Source organism: Lupinus angustifolius, chromosome LG04 (assembly GCF_001865875.1).
Source record: "Lupinus angustifolius cultivar Tanjil chromosome LG04, LupAngTanjil_v1.0, whole genome shotgun sequence".
In the NCBI taxonomy this organism is placed as follows: Eukaryota; Viridiplantae; Streptophyta; class Magnoliopsida; order Fabales; family Fabaceae; genus Lupinus; species Lupinus angustifolius.
In genome coordinates this window covers 2,692,894-2,704,223 of record NC_032012.1, presented here as the reverse complement: position 1 = coordinate 2,704,223, position 11,330 = coordinate 2,692,894, and the positions used below count along the sequence as shown (strand labels likewise).

At 31.9% G+C, this 11,330-nt stretch overlaps 1 protein-coding gene across 3 annotated transcripts in view; it reads left to right on the top strand.

Annotated features, from left to right (window-relative positions):
• LOC109345093 (protein GUCD1) overlaps positions 4,518-11,330 on the top strand; it is a 9,044-nt gene continuing 2,231 nt past the window's right edge. Inside the window, exons 1-8 of one of the 3 annotated variants that reach the window (XM_019583876.1) lie at positions 4,518-4,785; positions 5,424-5,749; positions 5,852-5,976; positions 7,181-7,292; positions 8,011-8,085; positions 8,468-8,556; positions 8,820-8,893; positions 10,384-10,456. In XM_019583876.1, coding sequence (XP_019439421.1) covers positions 5,588-5,749; positions 5,852-5,976; positions 7,181-7,292; positions 8,011-8,085; positions 8,468-8,556; positions 8,820-8,893; positions 10,384-10,456 — 710 coding nt within the window. In that variant the 5' untranslated portion in view covers positions 4,518-4,785; positions 5,424-5,587. Of the gene's footprint in view, positions 4,820-5,423; positions 5,750-5,851; positions 5,977-7,180; positions 7,293-8,010; positions 8,086-8,467; positions 8,557-8,819; positions 8,894-10,383; positions 10,457-11,330 lie in introns of all 3 variants that reach the window. The other 2 variants (XM_019583875.1, XM_019583877.1) reach the window with 2 other exon arrangements.

Genomic DNA, 11,330 nt, shown 5'->3' with positions numbered 1-11,330 from the left:
TCTTCATTCTGTGAATTTTTATCCTTTGTTGTTGTTCGAGCTCTGGTTTTGAAAATATGACTTTGATTAGCGTTGTTTTTCCTAGGACACACAATGGTTCCAATTTTGAATTTGTAACTCCCAAGGAGCTTGGTTTAAAAAATTATTTTGAGTTATTGAAACTATTTTCGTTATCAAATGAAGAACTTTCCATATAACAAGTTGATCATCCTACAACCGTTTTCTAGGGTTATAACCCGTCTAGAATGTATAGTGGTGGATGACAATCATAAAGAGAGCACACATGCACCATAATATGATTGTACTTGTTCTATTGATAATTCATGGTCTTATGATATTTAGAATGATACAACGTTCGATAAAGGATCTAAAAATGATTATGTTAGCCATTTCTCACATGTTTAGGAAATGGATGTATGATTTAATGAATGCACTTCACATAAGTGATGTAATGAAAGTTACACTAACATGAATGTCATGTGAATTCCCTCTTTTTCTTTTCTCGTTTTTTTTTATAGAACACGACATGTGTGAAATTGAATGATTAGTTGTATGGAAAAGTTCTATATGGGTGCATGAATGCAAGTAGGTAATGCATTGTTTTTGTTTTTTTTACACACGACATATTTATAGATGCTACTATGAAATAATTTTTTTTTTTGTTCATGGTATACACATAAATGTTATGAAGTTTTTTTTTTGCTTTTTTTTAGTGCATGTGGATGCTATGATTTTTTTTCACATGTATATAGATGTTATTATGATTTTGTTTTCATGAGTGCATGATATACATGTGGATGCTATGCTTTTTTTTTATTTTTTTTGACATGTATATAGATGTTATTATGAGTGCATGATATGCATGTGGATGCTATAGTTTTTTGTGTGCATGATATACATGTAGATGCTAGTATGAAATGATTTTTCCTTTTTTTGACTAAGTGCATGATTGCATGACATGCATATGTATGTTGTTATAAAATGATTTTTTTGTAAGCCTTCCATCGTGTCCTAAGAATACCGAAGTGCAATGATACCTTAATTCACTCAGGCTCATGTGATGGTGAGTAACTTTATGACCGCAGGATAGAGGTTTTCCCAACATTATGCCGAATAATAAAATAACAAAAAGATGTATACTCCTGTGTCCTATATAAAGGTGTTTGATCCTACAATGTTCGTTCAGTCTAGAAGTCTATACCTCAAGGTGAAGTTCTAATGTTCATATATGAAATATTTAGTGGTACTAGACTTCCTCTAGGTCCCCAGACTACCATCGCTAGTAGAAGCTAACAACCCGCATATCACAAATATGACACGAAGATGTCGAGACACCATGGGGCCATATCCATAATATCCAGTAACAGTCTGAGTGATACATCAGTACAATACTGAAATGTGCATAAAGTCTCAATGACGAAAAGCCAATGTATCCCTATCAATAGATAAATAAGCATGGTAGACGGTCGAAGTAACAATGCATGAATAGTGAAGTTTGTGTGGGAAAATACAAACCTTGATAACGCGAATGCATAAAAACCAAAAATAACCCTAGAACTTGTACACGACGATAAAACATAGAATCTATATACAAGAGTTATATACACATGAATAGTTCTAAAACAAATAACAAAAACAAAGGTAAAACAAAATATGATAAAATTAAAATAATGAACTAAATATTCACATAATTAATCTTTTAAGGCCTGTTGTCATGCTATCCCCAATAGAGTCGTCATGTTGTCTTACCCCACTTTTATGAGTGCGACGAGAATAAATGCAAATAAATGCAATGGAATCACCATCAATGTTTTTTAGAGGGAAAACATGAAAACCAGTTTAAAATAAGGATTAGTCTACTCATAGAAAAAATTAAGTTCAAAAGTCGGTTACGGAAGAGGAAGGTGTTAGACACCTCATACCGTGCATTATAAAAATGGTACCTAGATTAATCACGTGCAAATTATTTCAAAATATTAATTTAACTCTCACGCTATTACAAAAAACGGAAGACAATTTTTTTTTTTTTTGTACTTGATAGGGAAATATCTGCTCCTACATATCTCTAGTTGCAAAAGAGAAATTAAGGCTACATCGTTATTCCAAAAAAAGGTTGATTGATTGATATATTATATTTATTTTAAAATATTAGGATAAGATAGTGCGACACGACACGAGTCCTATCGTGCACTATCCCAATGACTTAATTAAGTTGATTTGAAAATGTCAACTTGAGATAACGTGATATGGCACGAGTCTCATACTACATCTCATAGATTTAAGTAAATTATTTTTGAAAATGTCAATTTGAGGTAACGCGACATGGCTCGAGTCCCAAATTGCATTACCTCTCCTTGAATGAATTAAATTATTTTTGAAAATGTCAAGTTGAGATAACGCGGCACGACACAAGTCTCATAGTGCACTACCTCTCATTGATTTAATTAAGTTATTTTTGAAAAATGTCAATTTAAGGTAACGCGACACGACATGAGTTTCATGATGCACTACCTCTCCTTGATTTAATTAAATTATTTTTTAAAGAGTCAATTTGAGGTAACACGAGAAAGCACAGGTCTCATATTGCACTACATCTCCGATCTAATTAAGGTGAGGTAATGTGATTGAGCACGAGTCTCATAGTGCAATATCTCTCCTTATTTCAATTAAATTTCTTTTTTGAAAATGTGAAGTTGATGTAACGCGAGAAGGCACGGGTCCCATAATGCACTATCTCTCCTTCATTTAATTATATTTTTTTTATGTTGTATTTTTTATATACATAAACATATTATTGAATAAACAAACATTTATAAAATATAAAAGATAAATGAAAAACAAATAGAATAAATAAATAAAAATTAATAAATAAATAAATAAAATCAAAAGGCAAAAGAGCAAAAAATACATAAAAAGGAAATTAAATTTGGGGATTTATGTTTTAGAGGGGTTTAGGTTTCGAAATCAATTTGGGATTTAAGGTTAAAAATTGATTTGGAAGTTTAGGTTAAAATTGATTTTGGAGTTTAGATTAAAAATTGATTTGAGGGTTTAGAATAAAATTGATTTGGGGTTTAGGTTAGGGTTGTCAAAGGTGACAATCCATGTGGCTGGCTAGGTATATAGCCGCCGTTGGCAGTGGCGGTGGCACCCACATTGATGGTGGCAACAATGATTTTTATTTTTCTATTATCACAGTTCAACAGTGAAGGCACATTATAATAACGAGAGGAAAAAAGGAAGACAAGTGAGTATAATACCACTTTCGAATTGAAGAAGAATGAAGAAAATAATGTTATGTTCTTATCGGCTATTGTATTCACCTTACTGTTTTCTTTTAGTCTTTGCCTCCTCTCCTTTTCAAAAAAAAATTCTAAGTGTGTCTCTTTTTAATAATTAGGGTAGCCTCCTCCCTCTCTTTTCTTTTCAAAATTTGAATCATTCCCCTAGTTAGTTTCTAAAAACATAGTTTATAAAAGGAGATTAGGTTAAGAAACTTAATGTAGATGGGCTCTAGCAAGTCCAACTAGTCACCCCTTTTAATCTTATTCACTTATTACTATTTACTCAATAACTTTTATTTTTATTTTTATTTTTTGGAAATACAAATTAACCCGGTCAAATTTGGGTGTTTAACTAGGCAATAAAAATTATATAGTCTTGATCTTTTTATGAGTAAGTTAATATCTTGTGAGAACAAAATTAAAAAATATAATATTATGTTTTCGCAGTTAATTTTTTGTTTTAATAAAATTTTAAGGGTATAAAAGTCTATACAATTTTTGAGGGTATTGTTTTAATATGGGTAGTGCCACCAGATCTGTAATCGACTCCCGAGCTCAGAACTCAAGTTTAAAAACCATATTTTCTAAAAAGATATAAAATGAAGTTTTCTACATTTTAACCACAAAAAACATAATGATAAGCGACTCTAAATATTTTTGGAGAGATCAAAATTGAGTTTACATCTCTCTAAGTCACAAAGTCGATCTTCTAACTAAAAATCAAATACGACAGTTGACCCAATTTGTATAAAAGTTAATTTTAATATGTATTATATTCATATATAAAATCATATTTGCATTATAATTATAAAATAAGTTTTAATATATATTATGTATATATGTTTAATTACCTATATATGATTGCATAATTAATATGTATAAATTTAAATTATACATATGTCAAATAGTTTGACTTTTCTTGTTAATTTCAAGATCTCAATTTTTGAACTCAAATTTAATTATTGTCATAATAGAAAATCCCATCTATCAATATGATATTAAATAAAAATTAGAATATATACTTAAATTCTTTTAACATGTTCCCAATACACTTAAATAACCCAAAAATATTGAAATTATATCAAATCAGCCTTAACATTATCAATAAGCTATTTATTTAGTTAGAATAATTTGATTTATGTGACCTATATTTGTTAAGATGTTGAGTGGTGAAGTAATATGTGAGTACCAAAAACAAATTAGCCCAAACATTTTTATGACATCTAACATGAACCTGATCCAACCGACAAAGAACATGATCAAAGTCAATATTTATTCTATAATTTGAGGAATGATCTAACTTTAAACACTGTTTCTTCGGATAAAACAAAGAAAGAATCAGGAGAATAAAACGTGACAGGAAGGAAGAGAGTTAATAAAAACGTAAAAATAAGAGAGAGAGATTAAGGAATGAAGAGAAGGATTGAAAGAGGAACAAATTAGCTGAACCTACCCATCTTCGCGTTGAAGAAACGCTTTCTTCACCGTTTCGCACTCCTACGTATAATTATTCTGCGTCCGATCTCATATTATTTGTATGATCCTCTTTCCTTTTTACTTTTTCTTCATTTATTTGTTTCATGCTCTATCCAGATTTCTTCAAATTAAACGTATTCATCTTTTTTTCTTTTAATAAATTCACCGATCGTATCAGTAACGAATTAGAAGTTTTTGTTGGAAATTGTTGAAATTTGATTAGCTATTGACTTGTTTTGATCATTTTCTGGTTTGATTTTTGCAATTTGCATTAGAACTCGAGCAATTCTTATGTGATGTTATATTTTAATCAAAGGTGCTTCTGGAAGAGCTTATTTAGGCTTGTGGAAAAAACTTATTTTCATAAGTTTATGAAAATAACTTATGAGTTATGACTTTTGTTATAATCACTTTTTAGCTCATTTCGATAAGCTTATCAAGTAGAATTTTCTGAAAGTTAGCTTGTTTTAACTTAATTCAAAAAGAATTATTGAATATGTACTTAATTAATCTGTTCACGGTACTAACTCCTTCAAGTGATTCAATTTCTGACCTTTGGTGCTGTGGCCTTCAATTGGTTTAGAAATAGGGGCTCCTAACTAGAAAGATATTGAAGAATTCTATGTTTGACTTCTAATAACTTTTGAGTCAAAACTGCTGCAGGTAGCATATATATATATACATCAATTATATTAATTTCGTTGAGAGTTGAGACCCAACATTCACGACAAGGACCACCCGATATCCCTCTCTGGACTCTGTTGATGTCCTTAGCCTTTGTTTGACAATTGAAAGTAAACATTTGAACACACTTAATTTGGTCATTAATGTGGCCCATATGCTTGCTATTCAACAAGATTCTTAAGACGGAAGATGAAAGAGAATTAAAAGTTGACAATTTGAGTGCTATACATAGCTACCTGTTTCAGCAACCATCAAATAGCATAGATTTCCATCTTCCCTCCTTACGCCACTCACTCTTCAATGAAGTAAGTGCATGTGATTTTTTTTTCTCTTTATTATGTTAAACATCAACTATTTTTTTCTGTTGTTTATATCTGTAACAAAGTTTACCCCAATCATGCTTATAGGTACCACACATAAACCAAATATATACGTGGGATTGTGGCCTTGCTTGTGTCACAATGGTTTTAAAAACTATTGGTATCAACGACTGCGATATTCAATCACTGGCTGAACTATGCTGCACAAATAGGTCTTGTCCTATTTAAAACTTTAGAACTATAGCTATTACATTATTTGAAATGCTTGAAGTATATACATATAACTATGTCTAATGCATCTAAGAAGTAAGTGAATTTGAGACCCTTGTAATAGATTAAGAGAAGTAAAGTTCTTACAAGGCTATGATAGGTAAACTCACACTGTGTGTTGGACTCGTAGTGGAAATGTTCACCTTAGGACTATGTCTGAAAGTATATCTATAGTACTCCTCTTCTTCCCTATGTCTTCATTTAAGTGAAAATTATTGACAATCTTAAAATGTTAATCGGGTGGCAGGGCTTCTTAGTATCTTTATATTAACTTTTGGACTGAGGTTTCATCAATTTTTCTAGAGTAGATGCATATATTTTTGGTATGCTGATTACTATAATATTAAATATAGTTAGCCTTACCCCTTCCTCTGTTATTTGGCACACAATTGTCACTTGCCTTTTACATTTCAACTCATCCTTAAAGATAATCAAATTATCTTGATTTAATTTTGTCTTCGTATTTTGTATATTTAATAATTCTAAAGTAAGTAATTTTTATATTGTATCAGTATTCAATAATTCTTTTATTGTTGTTATCTTTTGCTGATGAACATACTAAACTACATTCATTAAATAAATTATCATAGACTTATTGAACTCGTGTCACTGAATTTATTATTTCTTATCTGTCTGGAATTCAACAGTCAGAACTAAAGTTCGCTTTAGAATTCACAATATATTATTCTTTTTTCTTATGTATAAAGTCAATCATGAAATGGAAGAGACATCCTTATTATCTCTGGTAAAAAATCAGAAACCAACTTGAAGTTGGTCAAGTATTGATGGATTCGTAAATATGGAATTTTAAAAAGTTGGAATTAGGATGTCAGGTTCTGCATATAAATTGTGTCTTCTTACACCTGTGGAGATTCAAGTTACAAACCAAACTGCCTATGAGAATTTTCAAGAAAGAATAAAGCATGATTTCTTTTGTAAAAAAAATTAATGGTTAAATATAATCATGATCACATGAGTTCTATTTTGTATACTTTGCAAGATTATGCTGTCGAAGATTTCAACTTTATTTTTTTAACAACTTTTTGTTATCTATTGCTCTGAATCAAACACTCAAACATATGAATACATTATGAAAATAATATAACTGACTTCTGACTTGTCTTACTGTTGCCTACTGTTTTGCAGCATTTGGACTGTCGATTTGGCGTATTTGTTACAGAGATTTTCTGTTACTTTTTCCTACTTCACTGTGACATATGGTGCAAACCCAAACTATTGTGTCGAATCATTTTATAAGGTGATTTACTGCCACACGGAAATAGTTACAAGCTTTTCAATTTTTGAAGTAAATTCCCAGTTTGGTCCTCAAGATTTTCCAAACATCAATTTGGCCCCTGAAAATTAGTGACATTCGTTTGGTCCTCAAATGGTGACTTTTGGCTGTTGTGAACATTAACTATTGTGCTATTAACAGTCCTTAGATGTAAAGTTCATTGGTAAACATATTACATGTTTTACCAAAAAACTATCACTGCAAGACCAAATTGTTCTAAAAATCTTTTAAGGACCAAAATAGTAGGTTTTGTCCAATTCTTATGTCTTTGCACATCCATGTCCGTGTAGTAAAACAAATTGAAGATATGACCTTTTCTTTGAGAGGGGTTGTTTGAATATAGGTTGCTATCACAATATTATCCAAGAGGACATTGTCTAGATGTGCACAATTAAATGTGTATGCTGTACAGTTATGTCATTCACCAGTTTTGACAGAAAAGTGGACATGTTTGGCCTAAAATGTGTCCACGATTGGCTTTAGGTCTTATTGATAATCTTGATTGGGTGGAAATGATGCTGGTTTATATAGGTTACAGCATGTTGTTTCTGTACTTGTCACGTTTGATGTTGGCTCGTCAGATATTTTAAGACCTTTTCTGTGATCTTTTTTCGGCATGCATTCAATGCTTCGTCTATCTATTGCATTAGGTTGATAATATTTTGTTTTAAATGTAACACAGGAGGAATTGCCTAATGATCTAGTGAGAGTGGATACACTTTTTCGGAAAGCAATGGAGGCTGGCATTGATATACAGGTATGCTACACCTTTTTTCTTGGATCCCCTCAGTATCAATCTGAGAGATGTTCTGAGATTTTCGCGTATATGATCATTTCTTGCTATCAATGTTTCGATGTTATATTTATCATGGTAGGAAATAATTAAACTGTGCAAAACCAGTTGCACTTTTACTGCATACGTTGACTGTTACATGGAGTAGGAAATCGTTTTTCCCATAAAGCTTGGTTGTATGGTGTTTTCTGGAAGATTTGTTGGAATTGGAAGAAACTGACTAGTAGAACTTCATGCCAATTTGTTTTTTCTTCTGTCTGGAGATATTGTATTAGCAGTTAGCTTATAGCTTTGTTTTTCTTTATAAGTATTAAGTAGTCAATAAATCTTTTGCTTCTTTTTACAGTGTAGGTCAATAAGTGGAGAAGAGATTTCTGTTCTCATATTGTCTGGGAAATGTATTGCTATTGCGTTAGTTGACCACAATAAATTGAGGTGCTGCTCTCTTCTAATCCCTTCAGTTCTTATTTTGCTTCAACAATAAATTGACATTCACTTTACAACACGTACATATTCCAAATGCTTTTACCTAGTACCAACTTTAGGTAGCATTCAGGTAAACTAAGTTCATTCAATGATATCCTCTTTTTCCTTTAGTAAATTTGCCACCCAGGTGCAATATATTGTTCGCTAGTTTGTTATCTTCCATAATATTGTCATGTTTTTGGTCATGGGCAATACAATATGCTTATGAATAGTTTCTGTTTCAGTCATGTATGGCAAGAAGATGATCATGTCCCTGGCGTCTTCAGCAATAACCCTGGCTACACAGGTGACCATTGATATCATAGCTTTAACTTGTGTGTCTCAGATCTATTCTTTCTGTACAGAAGTCACCTTTGTTCAACTTTCTTGTAGATGTGAGTAGCATCCTTTTTATTTTAGTTAATGCCTTTAGTATGCAAACATGTCAGTGGCTTTTCACCAACCTTCAAGAAGACGAGTTAAATCTGATTTTAAAACTTATGCTTATAAAGTTACTCTGACAGGGATGTAAGTAATAGACTATCCTCCACTGCTGTAAACCCTTCTATCAAATTCAAGTTGAAGATCCTATATTTCAGTTTAACTCAAATCATTTGCAGTATTTTTATTTTATAACAAAATTAAGTTTTTTCAACAAGAAAAAAAGTTTCTGGATGATTAAAATATGGAAATTGTGTCAACACTGTTTAGTTCTATGGGTTGGAGATCTGCAGCAATGTGTGTGGCTTTTGTACACTTTTACTGTAATGAAATATATACACAATCCTCTGAATTATAGAGGGCTTATCTACTTTAAATTGTAGATTTTAAACCAGAACTGGGCTCAGCTATTTGATCAGATGGGCTGATCTGACCTGGGCTGTTTGCTTGATTTCAATATATTTTTTAACTTTTTAATGCTATGTGGAGCCAATGCACTAGCTGCAAGTGTCTCATGCACCTCTGCCGTCATTCAATATCAATTCTTAAATAAATGATTGAAAAGCTTTACTCTGTGAACCTTGCATGTAACTTTAAGATTCATCATATATATTGACTACCATGGAATATTTGGTGGAAACGTTGGCTATATAGGTGGAGCAAAAAACTCATTTCAGGAAAACGTGTGCTGTAGGACTTGGGTTCAGATAAAATCAAGTACTTAATTCCCCAATATTGGGCAACATTTAGAACCAAAATAAGGAAATATATATTAGAAAAATTAAGATTTATTACTTTAGGGGAAAATAATGGATTTAAATTATGTTCTGTAGTTATTTTTGCTCATATCACAATAATTTTATAGTTACATCATCTGGTCCTTTTTATAGGACCCTTTTGGGTACTTTCATGGGAATTAAAGCTTAGTGAATACAGTTAGTGTCATTAAATGTGTTATCAATTAGATGTATTTTTAAAAAACTGCCCATTATTAATATGAGTTATGACTCTAATTTTCTTTTTAGATGTATCTTTTATACTCATACAGCATGTTGCTTGTGAGTGTGTTCTTAAGCAGGGCAGCACAGTGAATGTATATTTATTTATTTATTACACCTTTCTGTAGCTATGTTCGGTACTTCTGTTAAAAAATGACTAAATGGTCTAATAGTTGTTTACCTTCTAAAGTTGTAATTCCGGAACTCTAAAATCATGTTTGCTTGCAATCATTAATATGAGCTGATATTTTTCGAAGATGTGAGAAACCAGTCACTATCCTCATGGTGGATTCATACTATAAGTATTAAATATTCAATTTATTAAGTCAATTAGTAAGTAGAAAGTTTCTATTGACAGGTCACTATGTGTTGATATGTGGCTATGATGCTGAAGCAGATATGTTTGAGATTAGAGATCCGGCCAGCTCAAAGTATCCTCTTTTTCCTCTTTAAACTAACCTTTAGAGTATCTAGATATTATATTACAAATTTTCTGCACAATAATTTATCCTTATTCAGATCTACGATAATAATATAACATCAAAAGCCTTTTCCCATCGGGTGGAGGTTGCTACATGGATCAAATGATGTCCATTCTAAAAACCAAGTTATTAGAAAGGCCTTTTGTTTAGATCTAAGTCTTTTTTAATGGTTTCACCTAGAATTTTCTTGTTATATCTACTTCCATTGGTTTCATCACACTTCTTCAGGGGGTAAGTCTCGGAGCAACGGTGAGGTTGCCGCTTAGCGACCAAGAGGTCACATATTCAAATCTTGAAAACAGTCTCTCCGCTTGCAGGGGTAAGGCAGAGCACACCTACTCTCCCCATACCCCACTAGGTGGGAGCCTCGTGCATTGGGCTGTCCCTTTCTATCTAATTCCGTTTGTTAATAATTTTAATTTGGCACTTGGGATTATTGTAATACTGATAGGGAGCTATTGCAAGTCACTACAACTGATTTTTCAAGGCAACCTAAAAGTTCCTGATATAATGTTACGTTACCTGAGTCTTTGAATAGACTTTATTTTCTGCACCATGCTCTTTTCATTGTTTCATACAGGGTGCCATCTGCTCTGTTACACACTCGTTTATGCGATTCCTAAAAAAAAGTTTTGTTCAGCTCCATTGTTTATGATTTTTTTTCCAGCAGTGGACATTTAATGATGCTGTCATAGAACTGGTCAAATATTTGAGAGAGAATATGTAGAAATATAGCAATTTTGTATCAGTGTGATAACAGAACGAAGATAGAACCTGTACGATTTTTGAGAAGTATCACTCTCCCAAGTGCGTAACTTACTCC